Source organism: Urocampus carinirostris, chromosome 11, assembly GCF_059441175.1.
Source record: "Urocampus carinirostris isolate Australia breed hairy pipefish chromosome 11, RoL_Ucar_1.0, whole genome shotgun sequence".
In the NCBI taxonomy this organism is placed as follows: Eukaryota; Metazoa; Chordata; class Actinopteri; order Syngnathiformes; family Syngnathidae; genus Urocampus; species Urocampus carinirostris.
In genome coordinates this window covers 19,643,168-19,667,897 of record NC_142359.1, presented here as the reverse complement: position 1 = coordinate 19,667,897, position 24,730 = coordinate 19,643,168, and the positions used below count along the sequence as shown (strand labels likewise).

The window sequence follows — 24,730 nt, the reverse complement described above, 5'->3', positions numbered from 1 at the left end:
GTTTATTGTACCGTAATCTAGTTGTAAAATGTATTTGTTTCATGTTCTGATGCCCTTTATGATGTTTAAAAAATATATACTTTTACGGGTTTCTACTTACAAATGTTTTAGGTTACAAAGCTACTCTAAGAAAATTAAATTTCCAAGTATAGGTACCACTCTATTGGTAATCCTGCAAAACGGCAATGCTTAACTCACCTTTCAGCGTGGAGTCGGAAATCTTTGGCTTTTTTCATGAGTTCTTAAGGCTTGGAGATAAAATTGTAAGATGTGTCTCTGTAGGGTTCCAAGGTCAGGGGAATGGAAATCCAAGGTCACCCTTCGACTCCAGTTTACAGTCAATATGTCACACCAACTTACCCGGTTTTGTCAGTAGGTCGCTAGGAGATCCCATTATTGCAATCACATTAATCTATGTATGTTCACTGTTGCGATACTTTATGATAAAAACCCACAAACTAATTCTAAACAGGTGAAACGCCAGAAAACCACTCAAAGCAATTTGATTGGGTGAGCGGTAGAGGTGGGCGGATCTCTGCACAATCCACGCCCTTCTCTCTCTCTCTCGCTCAGTGTCGTCTACGCCAAAGGTAGACACGATGATAATCTTGTTTGCAGTATTTTGTGACATTTTTCCAAAACAACTCTGCTTGCACCTTGTAATTAAGTGGTATTTTTTGAGATGGGACACAGGCTATGGCATTATTATTTCACAGATTTGTTTAAATCATCAAATGTCTCTCATTGAAATAAAATGTGCTGAAGAATTAGCTTCTATCTGGAGAGGGGGTATGGCGGTTTTGTTGAATTTTGTCTTAAAATATACACTCACCTGCCACTTTATGAGGTACACCATGCAAGTAACGGGTTGGATCCCCTTTTGCCTTCAGAACAACCTCAATTCCCCGTAGCATAGATTCAACCAGGTGTTGGAAGTATTCCTCAGAGGTTGGTCTATATTGACAGGATGACATCACACATTTGGGGCAGATTTGTCGGCAGCATATCTGTAATGCGAATTTCCCGTTTCATCACGTCCGAAAGATGCTCTATTGGATTAAGATCAAGTGACTGTTGAGACCATTTGAGTACAATAAACTCATTGTCATGTTGAAGGAACCAGTCTGATGATTCCAGCTTCATGGCATGGCACATTATCCTGCTGGAAGTAGCCTTTAGAAGTTGGGGACATTGGGGTCATAAAGCGATGGACATGGTCAGCAACAATACTCAGGTAGGCTGTGGAGTTGGAAGGATGCTCAATTGGTACCATGGGGCCCAAAGAGTGTCAAGAATATATTCCCCACATATTTAACCACCACCAGCAGCCTGAACTGTTGATACAATGCAGAATGGATCCATGTTGTTGACCCTACCATCAGAATGTCGCAGCAGAAATCAAGACTCATCAGACTAGGCAACGTTTCTCCAATCTTCTATTGTCCAATTTTGATGAGCTTGTGCAAATCGTAGCCTGTTTCCTGTTCTTAGCTGAAAGGAGTGGCACCCAGTGTGGTCTTCTGCTACTGGAGCCCCTCTGCCTCAAAGTTTGACGTACTGTGCGTTCAGAGATGCTCTTCTGCCTACCTTGGTTGTGAGAGGTGGTTATTTGAGTCACTGTTTCCTTTCTATCAGCTCGAACTAGCCTGGCCATTTTCCTCTGACCTCTAGCATCAATAAGGCATTTCTGCCCACAGAACTGATCTAGGTGACACAGATGTAACATATGAAATAAAGTGTTTGGCTAGAGAAGAATGAAGGATCTGTGCCCCTTCTTTTTGGTATAGCATTTTTTTGAAGCCGGATTCCTATATACAGAACGTATCCAGAATATGAACTTACTTCCAGAATAAAGACCGCGGCCACAGCGACTGAGACCCTTTCCGGAACTGGATCTGGCCTCAGTTTCTGGGAGCTGAAGGTTTGACGGAAATCCGGAGAGGGTTTGGTGAGTAGGAAAACTCATCGTTGCTTTTGTTATGCGATTTGACCGGAAAAATACTGGGAAATGGGACTGCTCCTACATGTAATTGCACTATTGTTATAATGCACTATTTTCATTACGCTACGAAAGAAAACGACACAACTTAAGCAAAAATATTTACAAGGTAGTTCTTGGAGACTGGACCGTCTCATTTTTGTCCTTTCAGTCTAGATTATGTGTTTATCTTGTTTATTTAGAGTGCCGTGTCTAATGCAAAGAATGTCCACTACGTTTTTATCAATGACATTAAGACTATTCAATTGTAAATGAAAAATGGTTTGCATTTATATAGCGCTTTTCAAGTCAATGCAAAGCGCTTTACAATGTGCTTCCCACTTACCCATTCACACACACTCACACACCGATAGCAGCGTCAGCCATGCAAGGCAACTACCTGCTTATCGGGGGCATTAGGGATTCAGTGTCTTGCCCATGGACACTTCAACATGTAACACGGAGGAGCACGGAATCAAACCTGCGACCTCTTGATCCCAAGACGGGCACTTTACCTCCTGAGCTACTGTAAAAGTGTCCAAAAAAACCTCAGACAAGTAGGCATGTTCACCCGTGAATTAATAAAATGGCATTGGATAAATGTTAAGGCTTAAACATATTTGCTTAAGGTGTGTATTTCTAGCAAGTTTGATGTTCCTTTTGGCTGTCTTAGTCTTCCTGTCTATGTTTAAAGATGTTGGTACTTTTCCAGGGGGGTGGTCTTTTGTCTCAACATACCAATACTTTTCCATGTGTTGTGATTTCAATAAAACATCGAGGCAGACGGGGGGTGAGCAAGAGTGAGTGAGAGAGTGGACGAACGAGTTGCTTGTCCTCTCTGCTTCTCTCCCTGCTGCTGGTTAAAAAACTTAACAAGTCTTTTGCCTGATGTATTTTCTACCGTTAGCCAATTTATAGCTTTCCCACACGTCAGTGGTCTGCCTTTTAGACCCCACAATGTAATTCAACTCAACGAGCAAGCCACGATGGCCTGTCAGAGCCCTTGCCCTGCACCCTTCTCCTTACTCTCAGGCAACGATCACTGTTTACGGATCCCTTAACTGCCTTGGTCGTCGGGGCACCACTTCCTGTACAGCCTGGCAGCACCCATTCTGCTCCGGGCCATTTTTTGCGAGTTTCCTTCCCCACGTAAATAACATATAGTACTGCTTTCTAGGGATACCGGTAGCAGGGGAAGCCTCCTGAACTGACTCATATACAGCATCTTCATCATCCGGTCACCTATGTTGTCGGTGTAAAGCGACTCATCTCTTCAGAGATGAGCTGGACCTCGGTGGCCAGAGCGAGTACGTTTGCCCATCGCATCGCACTTTGCCCTCGAAGCCTTCTGGGATGCATTTTAAAATATGGATACCAGATCCTAAAACACTATTCACTTCTAGTTTGCAAAACATTAAAAATCGGACAATGTGATTTAGTGGATTCCTTTCATAATTCTGTCATAGTTGAGGTATATCTAAGATGACAATTACAGGCTTCTTTGAGAGGGAAAACTTGCACAATTAGTGGTTGACCAAGTACCTGGTTTTCAATTGCAAGCTATGTATTAGCTGCGTTAGCTCCAAATGCTAACATCATGCAACGAACAAAGGGCCAAATAACTATTAACTCATTCACTACCAATGGCGGTTGCAGGTGTCAAAAATCAATTTTAATTTCAGTGCCATCAACGGATTTGGATGTTGATCCTCCACTTAGTTAACTTAGTAGTTAAGTGGGCTGATGGTGAATGACTTTAATGCTACAATAAATTAGTTATTATCTGTTCGATAATCAGGATTAGCTTCAAATTGTTCAAACGCATCTTTTACATTTTTTAACCTCCATTTCACTATTCAGGATATGTTACAGAGATCCATTTTCATTTCAACGATGGATTTAGACAATCTTCTATTTCCCACTTAAGTAGCTAACTTGGTAGTTAAATGGAATGGCAGTGAAATTGATAAATGCCACGATTGACCAATTAGTAGCTATTGGTTGATAATCAGTACTAGCTTTAAGTAATTCAAATGTATCTTCTGATTTCCTATCCTCTATTTCACTTTTTCAGAAATGTTACGAGGGTCAAAGATTTTCAATACACTGCCATGGACGAATCTAGACTTCTTCTAATTTGCCAGTTAAACGGTTAACTTGGCAGTTATTAGGGCTGGCGGTTAATCGGCATTATATGCTTATCCTGGTGAGTTGACTAGGCAACCTCTCGGTTTCCAACATTTATTAAACTCTTATTGCTCTTTTGAATGATCACAAAAGGTAAACGTGGAACTAACCAACTGATGTGAGAACTGTCTCCACTACAACAGTAACTAAAGTCAAGTGCTGTTCTTTTTACAACATGTCCATCAATATTTGAAGTCATACAGTGATTAAATCGTTGCTGGCTCAGGGAGTAGCGGTGCTTAATGTCTTCTCCATTGATGTCCTCGAGGAGTCTTCAAGTCCCGTGCTTGAGTCTTCAAAATCCACTACAACAAAATTAGAGGAAAGAAGAAATGGTTTATGAGCTGCAAATATAAAGTACTGTTGTTTACCTTTTATACATTCTAAATCAGTTCTTGAATGAAAATGAAAAGCTTCATTTAGGATCTGCATTTCGTGAACCCCTATGGAAACCCTTGTCACCTATTTTAACAAAGTGGATATTTCTACAATAAGATCAAAAGTCTTTTTTTTTTAATATATTTACGTCAGTAATCGGCAACCACCGGGACTTTAGAATTGCCTTATTTTTTGGGTGCGTGTTATACTCAAGGTTGAACGGTAGTATATTACCAGATTCGAGCTATGACTACCACATACCATATACAGTGGAAGAATATCCCTGATTACATTTGCACAACGTTGGATGAAAGCAGTGTGCCAAATTTGAACCGCTAAACCGGTGTTTCTCAACTAGTGGGAAAAGAAAAAAACACAAGTGTCCATGACACTCATTAACAGTCTATAGCAATGATGCCCCGCTCATTCTCTTCTTCTTGTTCAATCGCCACTGTCTCACATCTCATTTTATTGTGATTCTGTCTGTTTTGTTCACGTTGTTTTGCCCATGAAAATGGGTCCGAAGAAAGTGAGTGAAAAGGGGAAGGAAAAGTGGAGAACATTGACAAAAACGATCCCAGTCAAAGAAGGAAATGATTGCGAAATACTATTATGGTGTACAAGTGTCTGATATTTGAAGCGCTCCTAAAAGGTACAGTAAATGGTTTGAAAATGTTATATATTTAGCTCTTAACCAGTATAGGAATCTTTTGATAGCTACATAATACAATAATAATGTTTAGGTACAGGGTTTATTCATATTTTGGCTTCAATTTTTTTTTTTAGTATGTGGCTATTTAAAAGCAGTTCTAGGTTGCTTATATTCAAATATACATGGTACTTGAAGTCCTTTTGGTTTTGCTGGTCAATATAGGTGAATATATTCTATCTCTGATTTTAACTACACAATCCTTTCATCCGATTTATTGGAGAATTGGATTTTTTTTCATGATTTGGAGCTTGTCATTAAGGTGTAATGGTATGTCCTGAAGTCTGACCAGTTGAGAACCATTAAATTAGAAGATGTATATCTTATTCAGATTCAGATTTACTTTATTGTCATTCGTGTACACGTGTATACAGAACGAAATGTCGATACATCTGACCCGCACAGATATCAAATATTGCTAAAAAAATATCTTGGGGTTGAATTCTCAGTAACAATCACAATAGACACACAACGCTGCGAACAAACTACTACTAAAACAACTAACGTACTGGCTATGCCACCAACTTAAAGGAACAGTGTGTATTATGTGATCACTAGATGTCTCTGAATATTGTAGTACAACCAACTAATGAGTGGTCACAACCACAAAGAATAATACAAACTACGGAGACTCAAAGTGACTTTTAGCTACAAGATGGCAGACAAATATGTCAGCTCCCTTTAGGGGAGGCTCATTGTATATAGAATAAATGCTAATTTCTTGACCTATGAGTACGTGTTTTTTTTTTTTAAATGTATGTTTTTATGATAGTTCATGTATCTTTGCTTATTATTTAAATCAGTATTGTTTCTAAATTTAGTTTTTTTTACCTCTTGGGAGCACTAAATAATACACACTTTAAATACTACAACTCTGCCGGACCAAAGTGCTACAAGTTTTTCACCAAATCTAAGAGCACGCAAATCGTGATCTCAGGTCACCGTCTGCTGGATTGAAGTACTACAAGCATATCCCCTCAACAGCCCTCCATTGTCACAAAAAAAATTCAATGCAGCTGTATTTGCATTGAATCAACGAGTGACACATAAATCGCGCAACAACGAATCGATAATGAAATTAGTTGCCACTGCTATCAATCATCGATTGTATCGATTTGTTGCTGCAGAGAGACATGGTTTGCCAACCTCTGTTCTAAATGATACACACTGTCCCTTTAATAACCACATGCGCTGCATTCTATTGTCAATAAAATGTAGGAAGGCTTTGGTACAAAGGGGCTGGTGTTGTAGTTATAAACATTTCACATCAACACCCACCAAAGACAAACTCGAATAGCATTTGCATCATGCGTAGTACGCCGGAGGAGGGTTCTTGCCCATGTATGGAGGGGGTCGACGTATCGAGAGTTGGGGGGGCACCCTGATGAAGATGTGAAGGGGTGAAGAAAGGTGAATGAGTGAAGTGCGCACCTGCTGGCGAAACCTCTCAAGTCAAATGTAGTATTCAGGTAGTAAAAATGTTTAACTCAATCAAAGCCATAACTTAACACTTGAATGCCAAAATGTAAAAATATTTATTTGAAATGTATTTAAAAAACTATTATAAAGAGTTTGGCATAGCTCATCAGTAAGTAACAAGCCCCTGGGAATGATTTCAGTATGGATCTGTCCGCACATTGAGAAGACATCCCTATCCAACAATTGAGTATGTAGGCAGCCCAAATGGCTAGTAAGCTCAGTAAAGCAGTGTGGTGAGAAAAGCAAAGCTATGGATAGGTACTTAATGCTTCAACTGAACTTTTCTAATTTCTTCGTCATAGTCTGGTTGGAGAGGGATGACGTTTCGTGCACGTCCGCAGGAACGCATTTGTGACCGAAATCGTGTGATCATGTCACCGGAAACATCTGGCGCAGAAAGGTTTTTGCAAAGTTCGTGCATGAGTTCAGTGTTCTTGCAATAAAATGTTAATTTGCAAACAGTGCACTCCTTAAAGTAGATGGCGATTATGCTATGCTCGATCTCGTCTACCTGTTCATTCAATCGGCGCATTTGAGATGGACCACATCTCATTTTTGTGTAATTTTGTTGGTTTTATTTCCCCTTTCTGCCAATAATAAAGGGTCTCGAGAAAGTTAGTGATAAGGGGAAGTAAAAGTAGAAAACAGTGACAACGATCAAATTAAAGGTGGAAACGAAAATGGTGTTCCAAGTGTCTGCCATTGTAGGACTGCTAGAAGGTGCAGTAAATAGTACATTTGTATTATTAGCCTTTAATCAGTAAATTACTCTTAGTAAGTGCATGATTACATAATTATTGATGTTTAGGGTTCACACTCTAATAATATTTGGAATTTCTTTTAATATATGGCTATTTAAAAGCAGTTTTAGGAGGTCGCTAATATGTGCTGTAAGTTTGTCAGTATAAACAATACTTTGAATCGTCTTGCAGGTTATTTTGTCTGTTTTAAACTGCACAATCCCTTCATGAGATACATCTGATGAGTGGAATTTTTTTCTTGATTTGGGTTGCAGCTTAACACTCGTTAGACCAGTTCAGAACCAATAGTCTAGTGCAGTGGTTTTCAACTGGTGTGAATTGATAGGAGTAAAACTACCACGTTTCACCCCAATGACAAGCTGCAACTTAATTCCAGAAAAAAAGACCAATACTCAAATGGATCCAATGAAGGATTGTGAAGTTTATAGCAGAGGTAGTAGAATATATTCTAATATTTCATTTTTCCCCAAAAAACAAAATGACCAACAATACCAAAACAACTTCAAGTACTGTATATACTGACATAAAAGTCATCCTCTAAAATTGCCTTAAAATACCCACTGTTTCCAACTTTTCATTCACCTTATCGCTATCTTTCTTGGGACCCATTATTATGGGCCATGAAAAGAAATCAAAAAGAATAAAATCACAATATAACGAGATGCGGTCCCTCTCAAACACAATTGGGGCGGCGCCTATCGACTTAAGTGCATTATTTTGCAATGAGGCAAAAGGCCCGCAACCCACAGAAAATTACTTCTTGCCCACACTGAGATCTTGTCTTGTCATGGTAACTTAGTCATAATACCAAATTGTTAATGTTATTATAAAGCCGGGCTACTAAAATATTGTTGACATTAAACTGGTCCGCGTTACAGACGACTCGCAAAGTCTTTAAGAAGCGCAAGTGATTCTGAACTGAATGACAGGAGAGGCATTGTGGGAAGTAATTCGGTCTTCAAAATTCCATCGGACGTAGGTCCAAACCCCCTGCTCCGATTGAATGAAAACAATTCAAATTAGTGCTGCACAATCCAAACCGAAAATCAAAATCGTCTGGGTGTAAAACACCGGATGAGTTAAAATGGAACGACCCTACTGTATATTCCACTTGAGAGGTTCCACAACTTCGTGTCGAGAAGAGGGAGGAAATGAAAAATATCTATCAGGGTCCGATCATTTCCTTACCAGCTTGCGCGCACAGCTTCAATGTCACTCACTAGGTTTTGTGCCAGGCAAATTCCAAAGATCTGAGGACAGCAAATTTTAATTTCTCAACATGTTCAAATAGAAATCAATCATTTAAGTTGGATTCTGACCTGGAGCAATGCGACGCCGATGAATATTCCCGCCACTAGTGTAAGGTTTCCCTGTAGCCATTTCTCAAACTGCGGCACGCAGCCTTTCACATTGATGTGATCCTTCTGCTCAGAATCCTGCATAACACAAATTGTTAACTTGTAAAATTGAGAAAGATAATGGTGAAAATGATCGGGCAAAGTACATGATATGTTACTTTCACCATTTTCATTTAACACTAATAAATAAAAAAGGAAAACCCATGGGGCACTTCCCCACCCCACATTCCTGCTACCTAATGTGTTCTGCCTCGAACAGCTTTGCGAAAAGTAATGTACAGGTTTTGTAAATATTTTGCCCAATTTCAAGTACTTTTTAAGGACTTTCAAAGCAAATTTCCCAATTTCTCCAGTACCATTAAAAAAAGAAACTTGGTGTGAATCATGTATAATGCAAAGCCACCAATATATCTGTGATTTACATATGCCATTTTTTATTTTGCGTGTCCATTTATCAAGACGTAAGATTTTTAGATATTTGGGAAATCATAAATACATTTGTGGATCTGAATAATAATTGTGTAAAGATTTTTGAGACAAATCTTTCCCGATAAAAGTGATAAAAATGACGGTTACATGTAGCTCATATTTTCAGTTGCAGGAAGTTATTTCCATGACAATTGACCACTTGGAAGTACTACCTTTTTTTTTATGCATTGCCCATAATTGATGCATAATCTTTGCACTAATACAAATCTTCAATTAATGTGTGGTCTATTGAGTCAGACTGCCGAGAAAAATGGCATCAGTTTGAAGCATTTACAAGCAATTCACCAAAAACTTAAGCACTTTTCAAAACTTGAAACTACAACATTAAAATTCAGGCATTTTCAAGGATTTCAAGCATCCGAACGAACCCTGAAAAGAAAAGCAGATCGGCGCGGTGGGAAAAAACGCAAGGGCTCTTTGAACTCAGTTGGGAGTTGTTAACACAGAAAATATTTAACTTATCGACTTTCTTAAAGGACAGCTCAAACGATGCACCCCAACTTCAACATGCGTGCATATTAAAATTTGTTACATTTTACTTTTAATTAGAAATGTCTTAGTCCTTTGCCTGTGCGCTACAATTATTAGAGGTCATGGCCAAAGACGTGATCTTGGTAAAATACTCGTTTTTGATGACTTGATAATGGAATAAATATTTAGAGACACACTTACTGGTTTTGCTCGGACATCATAACCACACTGAGTGTTTATCACATCCTCCTGGAAAAAAAATGTTTTTTTAAATCAGTATTAATAAAACCGGGATTTGTCCGGCTAGACGACGGCTTTGGGGACATACTGCAGGGTCCTTGGTGCAGCAGGAAAAAGGAACACCGCACTTTTCTCGACTGGGATTTCCATCCGTGCAGTTAAAATAGATGTTAAGATTCCAGTCGTCCGCCCCGAAAGCACCGCAGCACTCCCACTGAAATACAGTCATAGCAGAAAATGGGAAAAAATAAAATAAAAAACAATAATAAAGAAAAAAGGAACATACATTATCTATAGATTATATAATTAGATACTAGGATGCACAGAAATTAAAATCTTGGTCCAAAACCAAAAATGACTGTACCGCGAGACCCAAAAAATAATAATCAAATTACCCAAATTTAAAATAAAACTTATTTTGCAGATCCACAAATACATCTGCGATTTACACATGCCATTTTTTCTTTTGCGTGTGCATTGATCAAGACGTAAGATTTTTAGATTTTGAGTAAATTGCAAATAGATTTGTGGATCTGAGCAATACTTGTGTAAACATTCTTAAAAGTGTTGTGTAAAAGCTTATAGTTTCAGTTGCAGGAAGTTCTTCCTCTTACAAATTAAAACTGGTAAACGCTACCTAAATTTTTCGCACGGCCCAGAATAAATGTCTATAATTGTTACGTCATTCTTGCACTAATACACATTTCATAGTGCCCTGTTTTGGAAGAGCATGCACCTGTCCTCTTGGGTGCAACCTGTAGGGGGCGATGATGCTTCGAAGACAATGCCGTACAAACTAATGCCAGCTGCAGTTAATCACGAGGGAAGAAGAAACTCAAGGGCCAAGCCACCAGAGAGCAGTGTGAAGGTAATGTTTAAGCAGATTTGTGGTGAAACATGGCACCTACAAACACTTCACCCAAAATTCAATCACTTTCGAATCCTTCAATTCAAGCATTTTCTCTGATTTCAAGCACCCTTATTAACCCAGTATGAACCAAACTCAATTTACATTGTGGAGGCCGCTGGGGCTCTGGCCAGGGTGAGGTTGGGCCAAATATTTCAAAGAGGCCTGTTTAGGTGTAGCTGGCACCTGCTCTTCTGAGCATAACCCATGGACCAGGGCTGGGGAACACATGGCTCTAGAGCCGCATGCGGCTCTTTGCCTCATCATATTTTCTATATACTGTGGCTCTTTGCCTTGTTTCATGTTTAGTTTTTTTTTGTGTGGATTGAGGGTGGACACTTTCCTTGAAATCAACACAAGAACGATACTTGTATTGTAAGGAGAGGAGTGTGTTATGGGAAATAATATGTTTTTAATTGTGTGTGTTTGTGTGGAATGCTCTTTTTCCCCTGAGATCCGATCTGCAACCTCAGTGGAAATGTTTAAATCTAAACTTAAAACTCACTTCTACTCCATAGCATATGAATAACCTACTCTTCTCGTCAGCTGAAAAATAGTCTGTGTAATATAGTGTAATAATCTGTGAAGCCCTTTGAGACTCTTCGTGATTTAGGGCTATACAAATAAAGATGACTTGACTTGTGTGTCTGTCTATCATGGCAGGTCAGTGCGTGGTGTGGCTCTTTGACTCTCACAGTTAAAAATTTCGTCTCTTTGTGTCAAACTTGTTCGCCACCCCTGCCATAGACCCTTTTCTTAGGAAATTGCCATACAAACTAACACCAGCTGCTGTTAATCACAAGGGAAGAAATGCAATGGCAAAGCAAATCTACCAGAGGGCAGTGTCTGCATCTTTTTAATGATTTCAAGAAAGCACTTTTCAAACCCTTAAAACGCATTATTAAAATTGAAGGAGTTGCAAGGATTTCAAGCACCGGTACGAACCCCAAATACCATGCACTGTGTAGGTGACTGCACGATTCACACGTACGTATTCCTGAGTAAAATCGATGAGATTCTGCAGGTCGATGTCATCCCGGTAAGCTCGAATGTTGTTGTTGATGAACAAGTTTAACTGGTCCTTTATCCAGTCCTTGAAGACGAAAGCCAGGATCCCGGTGGTCAACTCCAGAAAAAAGATGATTCCCAGAAACACTGAGAACTGCGGGAGAAAAGGGTTTCCACCACAGGTGGAAAGCAGTCAGTCGGTGGACTGTTCTAGCACATGAAAGATGATGAAGATATAGTGCATAAAGAGAGCATTTACAGCGGTTCCCTTTTTTCACATGCTACAGCTGTGTTCCAAAATGTATTTAATTCATTTTGTTCCCTAAGTTCTAAACACAAAACATGAATAAGGTTTTGGATGATTTTTGCTAATTTATCTAAGTGTAAGCAACTTTATGGATCTCGATTTGTTTGTGTGTATGTGACTTGTAGGGTCCTAAACGGCATTAACGATTTTCGTGAAAATTTTCACAGTTCCTTCTTGAGTCTCTTTGGATAGGTTTCGTGTCAAGGCACCCCCAAAAGAAACCAACAAAATATATAAACATCTTATTGTGTGTGATCTTCTTTCGTAGGGTATCTAATGCCCTCTGATGACCAGATAGGATGCTGCAGCTCCTGACCACCAACTACTCAAAATTAAATGTATCGGCATGGCAGTGCCGGGCCATTATGCTCGTTCCAAATTTATTTTGAGAATTACGTAACAGGGCTCAACATATCAAAAAGCTCGATCCGCGGATCATCGTCATGGATCGGATGAGGGGAAAACTAACATAACTTCCATTTATTTTCTTAATCAACTTTCAGGTAAACGCAAATAGAATGAACTTCAACTGGAAAAGTGTTAAAATATAGACTACAGTGGAACCTCGGTTTTCGAATGCCTCTCAGTTCGGACAAATCGGTGTTCGACCAAAAATTTCGAGAAATTCTTGCTTCACTGTTAGGTCAAAAAATCGGAGTTCGAACGCCGGTATGCTAGGGTGCGATGCTGAGCGGCGTACGGGTGTTTTAGCCCCTAATTATGCCTCCGAAGAAGGTCAGTGCACGCAGGACAGGTGAAAAAAGACAAGTTGTTCGTACAACTATTGCCTTTAAGAAAGACATAATAGATAAATATGAAAAAGGTGTACGAATTTCCGATCTTGCTAGTGAATACAGTATGGCTAAATCTACTATCGGTACGATAGTGAAGAATAAGGAGGCTGTGAAATCGAGTGATGCGGCTAAGGAAGTTAGCGTTATAACCAAGCAACTGCCGCAAGTTTTAGAAGAGGTTGAAAAACATTTGATTTTTCTCTCACCACCGTCCACCACAAAGGTAAGTAAATCCTATTCATAATCCTTTTTTTTATTTTTACACGTTCATGTTAGCGTAATCTTCGTACGGAAGATTACGCTAACGCGAACGTACAATTAGCCTGGGTTAGCTTCTTGTTTACGTTCATGGTAAACATTCAGGGTGTTGGAACGGATTAAAACGATTTTACATTACTTTTAATGGGAAAAACGATTACGGTGATTGAACAAATCGGTTTTTGAACAGGGTTCTGGAACGGATTATGGTCGAGAAACGAGGTTCCACTGTACTTGTATGTTTGTGAACAGTGGGGATGTTATGACACGTACCCAAAAGCACATGTAAAATTGGTTAAAGAACATTGTGCATCATTTAGCGCCTCCTAGTGGTAAAAAAACATAAAATCAAAATAATAATATTGATTTAAATAATCAGCATACCATCATATAAACGTGCATTACTCGAAGGGTGAGAAAATTGTATTTATTTTACAACTAGATTCAACTAGAGCAAGGGTTATTAACCCTATTGAAGCCGAGAGCTACTTTTTGTTAGAGTGAAGCCCATCCTTCTCCAGGCCAAGATAATTTTCCACTATGTTATAACTGTTTTTTTAATTAGGTTGTAGTTTTTAGAAGTTACGTCAACCACTTCAAAATCACGTCAGTCAGAAATCAAATTCATCAGAAAATCACAATGAACCATCACTGGTAAGCTATTTCAGAACCTGTCTGCAGGCTACTCAGGTGTTCTTAAGAGACTACCCGGTGCCAACGGACACCATGTTGGAGACCCCTGTCCCAGAGGGAGCTGACATGAGGCCACATTCAAATTAAACGGTTAGATTAACAGACACAATTGCTGCTACTAGGGACCTGAGAATCAAATATTTCCTGCTACCAGTAGAATTTTAGAATAGATAAATACATTTCCTTTCTTCACCGTCAAGTCTGGTTGCCGTCATTTGGTTCAATGGGTTCAGTTTATATAGAAAGAATAAATAATTAAGTTGCCCATCTGTAGGAATGCGATCCCCATGGTGACTGGAATCATGCAAGATCACTTCACTGGAAACATCGGACGAAAGCAAATCACTCTATTGTTTATGGGAAGCATGGTTAAGATATTGGAGGTATTACAGATGCATTTTTTTTTTAAAACACTAATGTTAATGTCCTGATTAAAATGCATCCTTTCACAGAAAAACAATTTTCTCTGAAGAGTTCTTGCAAACAAGTATTTTCAAGAAACTCGAGCAATTTTCAACTGTTGTTAACTAAAGAATGGCTAAATCTAGAAACATACTTTTTTCCTAACGAAAGATGAGGGTTCAAGCTTTCTTTTGATGTGCCCTATGCCTATATAGCTACAGAACCACATTTTCTGGAGGTCTTCAAAATTGAGTGAAAAAGGCAAAAATTGTCTGGGACCCACACTTCCCATTGGATGAGTTAAGGGGTGTTGTGTGTAGAATTTTGAAGGAGGGCAAATGGAATTAATTTTAGAATAGTCCTGTAAACAAATTCAAAATAAAGCTCCGTAAATACCGTATTTTCCAGACTAGAAATCACACCTAAAAACCCCAAAGTTGCCTTAAATTTGAAAGTGTGCATTGTAAACCAGTGTGCCTTATATATCGTAAAGTAAAGTGGATGTTATGCGCTCAACCAGGAAATTATTTAGTTTCTCCAGCTCTTCTAAAGGCTGTAGCGGCTTAAAACCTTCAGAGACAAAGATTTTGAAATCTTCTGCATTGGGGGTAGAAACACTCCCCTCCGTTCTGTTTTTTGTTTATTGGCCAACTTTTTCGGAAATGCATACAGCACTAAACAAAATTTTACGCAATGGATTAGCAAAAGTTGTAATTTATTGTATGCAATGGGAGTTGAGCCTGGGTGTGACGGTGAGGGTGCCTAAACCTCACCACTAGACCACCAGTAGTACAAATGGCATACGACCATGCAGAGATTATCTTGTTATCCCACTGTTTTTACTCACAGCGACTGAAAAACTAAATTGCATAGTGCATTTTGTACTACATTGTTTTAGGTTTAACAGTTTATCCACTTCCACCTGTGCGTCAAAAAAGTTGCGAAAGACAGAAAAAGAAAACAAAAATTCTCAAGAAAACACTATTCAAGCACGTTCGTGTATGTATACACATTAGTCACGCAGAACAAAATGGACTAAGCAAATCAGTGCTTCTGGCACAGTTAGTAAAATGATTGATAATGAGATAAGGTCTAACGCTTTTTTGTATGTCATCTGTACCACTGGTGGTCTAGTATTACATTTTCGGCGCCCTCACCTTCGCGACCCGGGTTTGATTACCACCGCAAACAATGTTTTGCGATCCTTATCAGTGACACTTATTGACTGATCAATCATCGCACTAATATACAGCGTAAGTACAGCTATACAAAAATAAACATGGTGGCTTTTACTACAACTGCATGCGCCTTATAGTCCAGTAGGCCTGTTGTATTAAATATATATAACAAAAGACTATTTTGTCAGGGTGCGGCTTATAATGCGGAAAATAAGGTACTTTCCAGATGCACTGTAAATTGCATGTAACGTACAAATTTGAGCAGGAAGGTATTCTCTCGCAGCGCTCCAATGCATCCGGCGAAGCCCAGAATGAACATGACGACGCCGACCACCATGAAAAGCCAGACCGGGTCCAGACCCCCGAAGTCTGTGATGGATGAAATGTTGGACAAAACACCCTCGAGGAGACAAAAGATCACACGTCAAACACTGGAAAACTGGTCTCACAAAATGTCACATATAAACTAAATCAACCTTTAAATCACAATGAAGACATTTGATTGGATGATGAAATCATCACACCATTACGTTGTTGTAATATTGAAATAGTTACTGTACATATGTAGTCATGATTGTAAGATTTCTTCATGGTCTCTTTATTTCAGTCATTTTAAACATCATTCATTTCATTGAATTGTCTTTTGTCATTGTTAAAAACGTAACAAACATTATATGCGAAGAGATGAAACATGGCACCCTAGGGTAAGCATGTAATTTAGTCGCAATTAAGTAACTTTTTCATTTGTTTATTCATCTGGTTGTAATTATTTGACTTCTGGATTTATTCAATCATTATTCTCCAGCTTCTCCATTGTTTTAGTTTGTTTTGTTTTTTAAGTAGCCAGAAGATGGCCTTGAATGATACCCATAAATGGTGAATCCAGCTTAAACAAAGCGTTATGCAGTGGAATTTTACACTACCACTTTACCTTATTTTGTTTTCATCAAAGTGCAGGTTTTGTTTTTACTCATGGACACCCTCGCAGTATAAAAGTATTTGTCAGCCAAGATTTATTATGCACTTGTTATTTTTACAGCCATTGTTCTTTACCACATTTGCGCTCAGAATATTATATAATGAAATCCTCAACCAAACTGCTCTTCACCACCTCTTACTTTGCCCGGCCTTATAACCCAAATATAAACGAACATGGGAAGGAAGAAAATAGGTTCCTCTTCAACGTGCACAAAATCTTTAACAGAGTTTTTTTTTCTAAACATGGTTAAAACTTAATAATTTTAATCATTATTATTTTTCACATGTAGAAAATAACCCAAATTTTACAAATGTAAACTCCCCAGTAGCAAATTAAGATTTCTAATTAATTTTTCCATGTAAAGCAGGGGTGTCAAACAGGCGGATCACGGGCCTGCTAAGGGATTGAACCCAGCCGTGAGACAACGCTGAGGGAAGCGCTACTTGTATTTCTCTCTCTCTCTCTCTATCTTCCTCCCTTTTCCTCTCACTCTCTCTATCTCTTTCTCTCTCTGTGTCTTTTTACCTTCTTTTGCTCTCTTCCTTTTTTCCTTTTCTCTCTTTACCTCTCTCCCTCTTGCAATCCCATTCTCTCTTTCTCCCATTCTCTCTCTCTTTGGATTTCTTTTTCCCTCTCTCAGTATTTTTCTTTTTATCTCTTTTGTTTCTCATTCTCTCTCTCCCTTTTCTCTCGCTCTCTTATTTCTCTAACCTACTAGTCCGGTCCCCGAGACAATCTTCTTTGTTATATCGTGTGGCCCCAGAGTTGAAATGAGTTTGACACCCCAGATGTAAAGTGAGTTTTTTTGTGTTAAATTAAGGACATTTTACTGTTAAAACTGTAATCATCACCACAGTTGTTTATTTTCTAAAATGTACCAAATCAACAATTGATTCACAATTTCCTTTGTCATTTTTGCACTCTTTAAACTGTCAATGTGGAATTTTTTGAGGGGTACTGAAGAAAGGGCTTCCGATCCGTTTCCCAAAAAATAAGAATCTGATTTATTAATAATATAATCAAGTATTAAAAAATGTTAGTTTAGCCCTAGCCTCCACTCACCTTCTCACTCCATGCCCACAAGCCAATTCCAACCAAGGCCATGCCTAGCAACTGCAAAAAAATGCAAAAATAAAATACTTAAGCAAAAATCTGAAAAACTTCATGGTACCATGTGTGCAAAAACATATATGAGGTTAAGATGTCTACCCTATTATAAAACAGTGGTCCCCAACCTTCTCTGTACCACGGACCAATTCAAAGTCTGACAATGTTCTTGCGTCCCGGCCTAATTATAACATTAGTAATAACAACAATAAAAATAACAGCAATAATAGTTAAAAGTCTAAATCCACTGTGTAACTGCTATACCGCTAGGGATATGGATGACGTAAGAAAAGGCATAAGATTTCATGTCTTTGTCACACTATTTTTACCCACTGTACCAGAGAAGAATAAATTGAACAGAAAGTCGACGAAACAACTCTCTGGTGAATCTGCTGATGAATTTGACTTAAATGACATTAAATAAATATATTTTTTTATTTTATTTGCGTATTGTGTTCAATATTTACGTCGTCAATAAATGATTTTAATCATGGCCGCACATATTAACCGAATGCCTTTTCCTACATCATCTACATCCGGTGTGCTGATGTGGTTAGGAATCGGCGCTCCCATTGCTGCGGTCCGGGTTCGATTCCTGTTGCATCACATGTCATGCAATTGTGGTCTGCAATATTTTCCAACTGCTCTATCATTGCTCAAATACGATAATTCAGATAGACTATAAAAAAACCTCGTGTATAAAACACGGACAAACTAAAGTTATTTTACGGGTAACAAAAATGTGCATTACACACGGAAATGGTCGGTAACATTTTCTGCACCACGGACCGGTTTGATGTCTGACAATATTCTCACAGCCCACTATTGAATTAGTAGTAATAACAGTAACATATAAAACAATAATATTGAGCCCAACTGCACTGTGTTATCACTAGACCACTAGGAATCTAGATGACATAAGAAATGGCAGTAGATTTTAATCTCATCACTACTTTATCATTACTCTTGGTTCCACGTTGTATCGCATTTTTAAAGTTAAAGTCGAACATTATTAGCCAAATTGATGTTGTATAACAGTTGACCAAACACTTTCCCATAATGCTCTTATGTAATGAAGCAAAAATAGAATGATGCTGAGATAATATCTAATGTCTTTTGATTTTAAATACAATTATAGTGGACTTGTGACTAGAATGAGGCACTCTCAAAGTACTTTCAGAGTCAATTCCTCTAGAATCATGTATTTTGCAGAATCACAACTATATCTGTGATTTACATTTGAGATTTTTTATCTTGTGTGTGTAATTTTAGATCTTGAGTAATTCACGAATATATATGTGGAACTGAACGATACATGTGTGAATATTTTTTAGATGAATCTCTCCCCATATAGGTGTTGGGTAAAAACTACAGTATGTAGCTTACATTTTCAGTTGCAGGGAGTTCTTCCCATCACAATTTACTACTGGGAAACACGATCTTAATTATTTGCACTGCCCATAATAAATATCAAAAAATTATACGTAATCCTTGCAAGTGGTACACATTTCGTAGTGTGTGTAGCATGCACATGTCTATTTAGACGCGACCCCCAGGGGGAGATGTCGCTTCATAGCTCAATGCCTTACAAACTAATGCCAGCTTCCGTTAATCACTTGGGAAAAAAAATGCATTGGCAAGGCGAAGCCACCAGAGAGCAGCGTTGGCATGATTTTTAAGCTGAGTTTTTGAGAAACAAGTCAAGTCATGTTTATTTGTGATGCCATTAATCACAAAAAGGGCTGTACAGACTACTATTAGTATTTTTGTAGAATTTCTGTTGTGGTATTTTTGTTTTATACTATTAATGAAGTAGCGTTTCTGTAGTATATAATTAGTAGTTTTGTAGGATATCAGAGTATTTCTTTAGTTGTTATGTAATATTTCTGTAGTAGTATTTCTGTATTATTGTATCACTGTATTAATATTTTCTTAGTTTTTTTCCTTTTTGGTGTAATACATATTATTATTGATGGTGTAATTGTAGTCTGTACAGCCCTTAGATACTTCTCGTAATTAAGGTCTAAACAAAAAAACATAACTTGACATTAAAACGCACCAGAATCCCATCACTTTTCAATGCTTGAAAACAACATTAAAATTCAAGCTTTTTTGAGGATTTCAAGCACCCGTACAAACCCTGCTGATAGAAGTAAGTATAACTGGGGTAGAGGGGATAAAATATGAATAAATGGAAGATAATTAATATTATCTCAAGTGTCTTGCAGCTTCATGTGTGTACTTATATTTTAGTATCATAGTATTACTCTAGGGGGATTTTTGTATTATTTTTGTACTATTTCTTTAGTAATTTTGGAATATTTTTCTAGTGGTATTTTTGTTTTATACTAATACTGAAGTCATATTTTTGAGTGTATCTGTAGTAATGTTGTAGTATTTCCGTAGCAGTATAATTGTAGTATTTCATTAGAAGTTTTGTAGTATTTTCGTAGCAGTATTTTTGTAATATTTCATTTTTTATTTTGTAGTATTTTTGCAGTTGATATTTAATATTTCTGTAGTAGTATTTTTGTATTATAGTATGTAAAGTAGATCATATTTAGTTAATTGTGTATTTCTCTGTGTTCTATGTTACAAATAATCCTGATGAAATTAACCCACATTTTAACTTATTTCTTATTTGTATTTACTATTTTTCCATTTTGAATGTATGAGTAATCATTAAAACACACACATAGTCTGATTTGAATACACACATATACTTCAGTTATTTTTCCTTGTATGTATGGAAAGATGTATTTGTGATGTCATTGATAACTTCCACGCATGCGCGAACTTTGAATAAAACTCGGTCGCTAGCTGCAAACAGTGTGAGGGGAGTCTTGGTACCACCTGGAACGGGAGATACCACGTCTGTGTCTCTCCCCGCTGCGCAGTGGTTTCTGAAACTGCATTTGCATTCCTGTCTGATCACTCTAGCCATTAGTGTATTAATATTTTAATAGCTCTAACATAGTATCACTGTAGTAATATTTGTGTAGGTTTCCTAGGTTTTTTCCTTTTTAGTGTAATTAATATTACTATTGATGGTGTAATGGTAGTCTGTACAGCACTTTGATACTTCTCATGATTACGGTTTACAGAAATAAACATGGGTCGACATTTACACGCACTTCACCCAGAATCCCATCACTTTTCAATGCTTGAAAACAACATTAGAATTCAACCTTTACGAGGATTTCAAGCACCGTACAAACCCTGCTGATAGTAGTAAGTATAACTGGGTAGAGGGGATAAAATATGAATAAATAGAAGATAATTAATATTGTCTCAAGTGTCTTGCAGCTTCATGTGTGTACTTATATTTTTGTATCATAGTATTACTCTAGGGGGATTTTTGTAGTATTTCTGTACTATTTCTTCAGTGATTTTGGAATATTTCTCTAGTAATATTTTTGTTTGATACTAATACTGAAGTAGTATTTTTGTAGTGTTTCTGTAGTAATTTTGTAGTATTTCCATTGCAGTATATTTGTAGTATTTTATTATGAAATGAAATGATGAAATGGTCTGCATTTATGTAGCGCATTTCAAGTCAAGACTTCCCAAAGTGCTTTACAGTGTGCTTCACATTTCCCAATAGCGGCCGTGCAGCCATGTAAGGCGCTAACCTGCTTGTTGGGGGCATTAGGGGTTCAGTGTCTTACCCAAGGACACTTCGACATGTAACACGGAGGAGCCGGGATTCGAACTGCGATCTCTTGATCCCAAGACGAGCGCTCTACCTCCTGAGCCACTGCCGCCCCTTTTAGAAGTTTTGTAGTATTTTCGTATCAGTATTTTTGTAATATTTCATTGGTAGTTTTGTAGTATTTTTGCAGTATTTTTTCAGTTGTTATATAATATTTCTGTAGTAGTATTTTTGAATTATAGTATCACTGTATTAATATTTTATTAGGTTTTCTAGGTCTTTCCCTTTTTGGTGTAATAAATATTGTTATTGATGGTGTAATGGTAGTCTGTACAGCCCTTACGTACTTCTCGTAATTAAGGTCTAAACAAAAAAACATGACTTGACATTAAAACGCACTTCACCCAGAATCCCATCACTCTTCAATGCTTGAAAACAACATTAAAATTCAGGCTTTTTTGAGGATTTCAAGCACCCGTACAAACCCTGTTGATAGAGGTAAGTGTAACTGGGGTAGAGGGGATAAAATATGAATAAATGGAAGATAATTAATATAGTCTCAAGTGTCTTGCAGCTTCATGTGTGTACTTATATTTTAGTATCATAGTAATACTCTAGGGGGATTTTTGTATTATTTTTGTCATATTTTTGAACTATTTCTTTAGTAATTTTGGAATATTTCTCTAGTAATATTTTTGTTTAATACTAATACTGAAGTAGTATTTTTGTAGTTTTTCTGTAGTAATTTTGTAGTATTTCCATAGCAGTATAATTGTAGTATTTTATTAGAAGTTTTGTAGTATTTTCGTAGCAGTATTTTTGTAATATTTCATTTGTAGTTTTGTAGTATATCCGTAGTAGTATTTTTGCAGTATTTTTAAGTTGTTATATAATATTTCTGTAGTAGTATTTATGTATTATAGTATCACCGTAGTAATATTTGTGTAGGTTTCCTAGTTTTTTCCTTTTTAGTGTAATTAATATTATTATTGATGGTGTAATGGTAGTCTGTACAGCCCTTTGATACTTCTCGTAATTAAGGTCGAAACAAAAAAAACATGACTTGACATTAAAACGCACTTCACCCAGAATCACATTACTTTTCAAAGATTGAAAACAACATTAGAATTCAAGCTTTTCGAGGATTTCAAGCACCCGTACAAACCCTGCAGAAGTAAGTGTAACTGGGGATAAAATATGACTAAATGGAAGAGAAATAATATTGTCTCAAGTGCCTTGCAGCTCTGGACAAAACTTGCGCCTGACGTCTTTGCCGAAAGAGAAGGGCATCAACAAGCCGATTAGCAACTGTCACCCAGCTTTTGGTATTGCACCAGCAGGGTTCGATTCCCTTATTTCCCCGTGCAAAATGCGCCTCGGGAATGATTTAGGATTAATCCCGAAATAAAACGGAACAGATGTGAATGCGTCGGCTTACCCAGAAGAGGATGTTGAATCCAAAAATGAAGTATTTGATGCAGCAGCTGACTTCGTGGCCTTTGTAGTGATTTCCTGACATGTTTGCTCATCATCGGCTGGTCGAGCGAAAACAAAATAAAAAAAGAGAAAAGAAACAAAATGTAAATGGAGCGAATTGAAAACAAAAACCAGGGTGGGCCTTCTTCACGCTCTTTGTGAAGCAGGTTCAAGAGGGATTCCTCGGATACATAACATCACCGCTAGTCGAAATTTCCTCTAAAGTCGTCGCCTTGTCGGTTCTGTGTCATTATCAGACGTTAGTAGAATACGTATGCGAGCCGCAATTCGAATGGGACGGAAGTTTTCTGTCGTTTTTCGCCATTTTGTTAAAAACGCGGTCCTTTGCTCTGGGATAGTGTGCCCAACGAAAGGCGGATCGTTAAAAGCAGGTGCTACGCTCTCATTCGTCGAGGCCAAATTGAATGATATCCACCTCAGCCAATCAAAACGCGGAGAGAAGTTGCTTTTCTAGTGTACTGTTTTTATGTGTAACGTGCTTTTCATAGATAGATAGATAGATAGATAGATAGATAGATAGATAGATAGATAGATAGATAGATAGATAGATAGATAGATAGATAGATAGATAGATAGATAGATAGATAGATAGATAGATAGATAGATAGATAGATAGATAGATAGATAGATAGATAGATAGATAGATAGATAGATAGATAGATAGATAGATACTTTGTTCATCCCCGAAGGGAAATTCACATTTCCAGCAGCATCCCTGAGCTGAGAACAATCTATTCGAGTTGTATCATAAATACACTTTTATTAATCAACATTAATAATTTAATCATTTAATTTGAAACGGCTCAGTGGTGAGTGGCTACATACCTGCCAACCTCAGCCAATTGCTGCCCTTATTACTGATAGCAATTCCCCTTAGTAAGCGATAATAAACCTCGCAACATAACGCAGCATATATTTACCCACAAAAATACAGACTATGTAGGATAAAATGAAAAATACAATGATATTCCTAATGATGTCCTAGGTCCAGTCAGTTATTTTAACGACTTGCGCCCACAGGTGGATCCTTCAGTGCTTTTGAAAAGGCGGGTTTCCTTTGGAATTGCAAACAAAATGTGTTCATTAAAATTGGGATTTGTGTACCCCGTACAAACAACAGCTGTGTAGGTTGTTTTTGTATATTGCGACTCTAAATGCGAGACTCAACTGTTGGGAATTAAATATCAAAATGTACCGTTTACCATATTGTTCAAATTAGTTATCTGACTCCATTAACCTAACACAACCTACATTCACCCAACGATTTATGCGCGCTCGTTTCTTGATGGAAAAGAAACAAGAAAAGAAACAAGAAAGCTGTCATTTCTACACGGGGGGCAGATTTAATTTCATTAACTATTTAACTAAGTGAACTCCAACGTAAACGGCCGAATTAGTGTTGTTGGAGTCTCAGGGAAGCCTTCTTCTGAAGTCCTGTAGCTTTCTTCTTATTGGCCATCTTCTCCCCGCACAATGGCGTGCCGACTCCTCCCATGGGCGCGATGTCTGGAATGTTCAAAACAACACCGAGTATTTCTACGTCATCAGGGCCCCTCTGCGTCTGGATGTGCTGAATATCTTATCAGCCCTTCGTCCCGTTCCCGCCGTTCCTGTAAACAACATTTTCTACTAGGGTGCCCTGACCTCGCCCCACAGCCCAGCCAGTGAATATCTTTTGCATTAAATGTAATTTGTATTTGATCATATAAAATCCTTTATACTCAAATGTAGAAAATCCTTCACAACCTAAAAAACCTTCTCTCGCTCCTGTTACGTTTGCGGAGAGTGGACCCAATGCAGGGAAGCCAGAATGGAGGCAGGTGTGCTCAACAGAGCATGGTATTCTTAAGTAAAATCCGGAGACAACAAATACCAAACCGGTCATGATAACAGGTAGG

General features: G+C 37.9%; 1 protein-coding gene across 2 annotated transcripts; it reads right to left on the bottom strand.

The window, feature by feature from the left end:
- Positions 1-4,205: 4,205 nt before the first annotated feature.
- On the bottom strand, positions 4,206-23,202 carry LOC148356694 (tetraspanin-5-like). 2 transcript variants are annotated; one of them, XM_088347631.1, is made up of 10 exons: positions 22,774-23,202; positions 17,639-17,689; positions 15,851-15,997; positions 11,949-12,119; positions 10,139-10,264; positions 10,012-10,059; positions 8,812-8,928; positions 8,681-8,742; positions 6,531-6,633; positions 4,206-4,470 (listed from the first exon to the last, which is right to left on the bottom strand). In XM_088347631.1, the coding sequence occupies exons 1-9, from the start codon at positions 22,852-22,854 to the stop codon at positions 6,558-6,560; spliced, it is 879 nt and encodes a 292-aa protein (XP_088203757.1). In that variant the 5' UTR covers positions 22,855-23,202; the 3' UTR covers positions 4,206-4,470; positions 6,531-6,557. The 2 variants fall into 2 exon arrangements, with proteins under 2 accessions (XP_088203757.1, XP_088203758.1); XM_088347632.1 differs by lacking the exon at positions 6,531-6,633.
- Between the last annotated feature and the right edge of the window lie 1,528 nt (positions 23,203-24,730).

What these genes read in the sequence shown, in the direction of transcription:
- LOC148356694 (XM_088347631.1), bottom strand. Translation starts at nt 22,854, where the DNA reads ATGTCAGGAAATCACTACAAAGGCCACGAAGTCAGCTGCTGCATCAAA. An exon ending in GCTGCACCAAGGACCCTGCA is followed by an intron (nt 10,060 to 10,138) that starts GTATGTCCCCAA and finishes TTTTTTTTCCAG; the next exon opens with GAGGATGTGATAAACACTCA. An exon ending in ATGATGTCCGAGCAAAACCA is followed by an intron (nt 8,929 to 10,011) that starts GTAAGTGTGTCT and finishes TGTGTTATGCAG; the next exon opens with GATTCTGAGCAGAAGGATCA.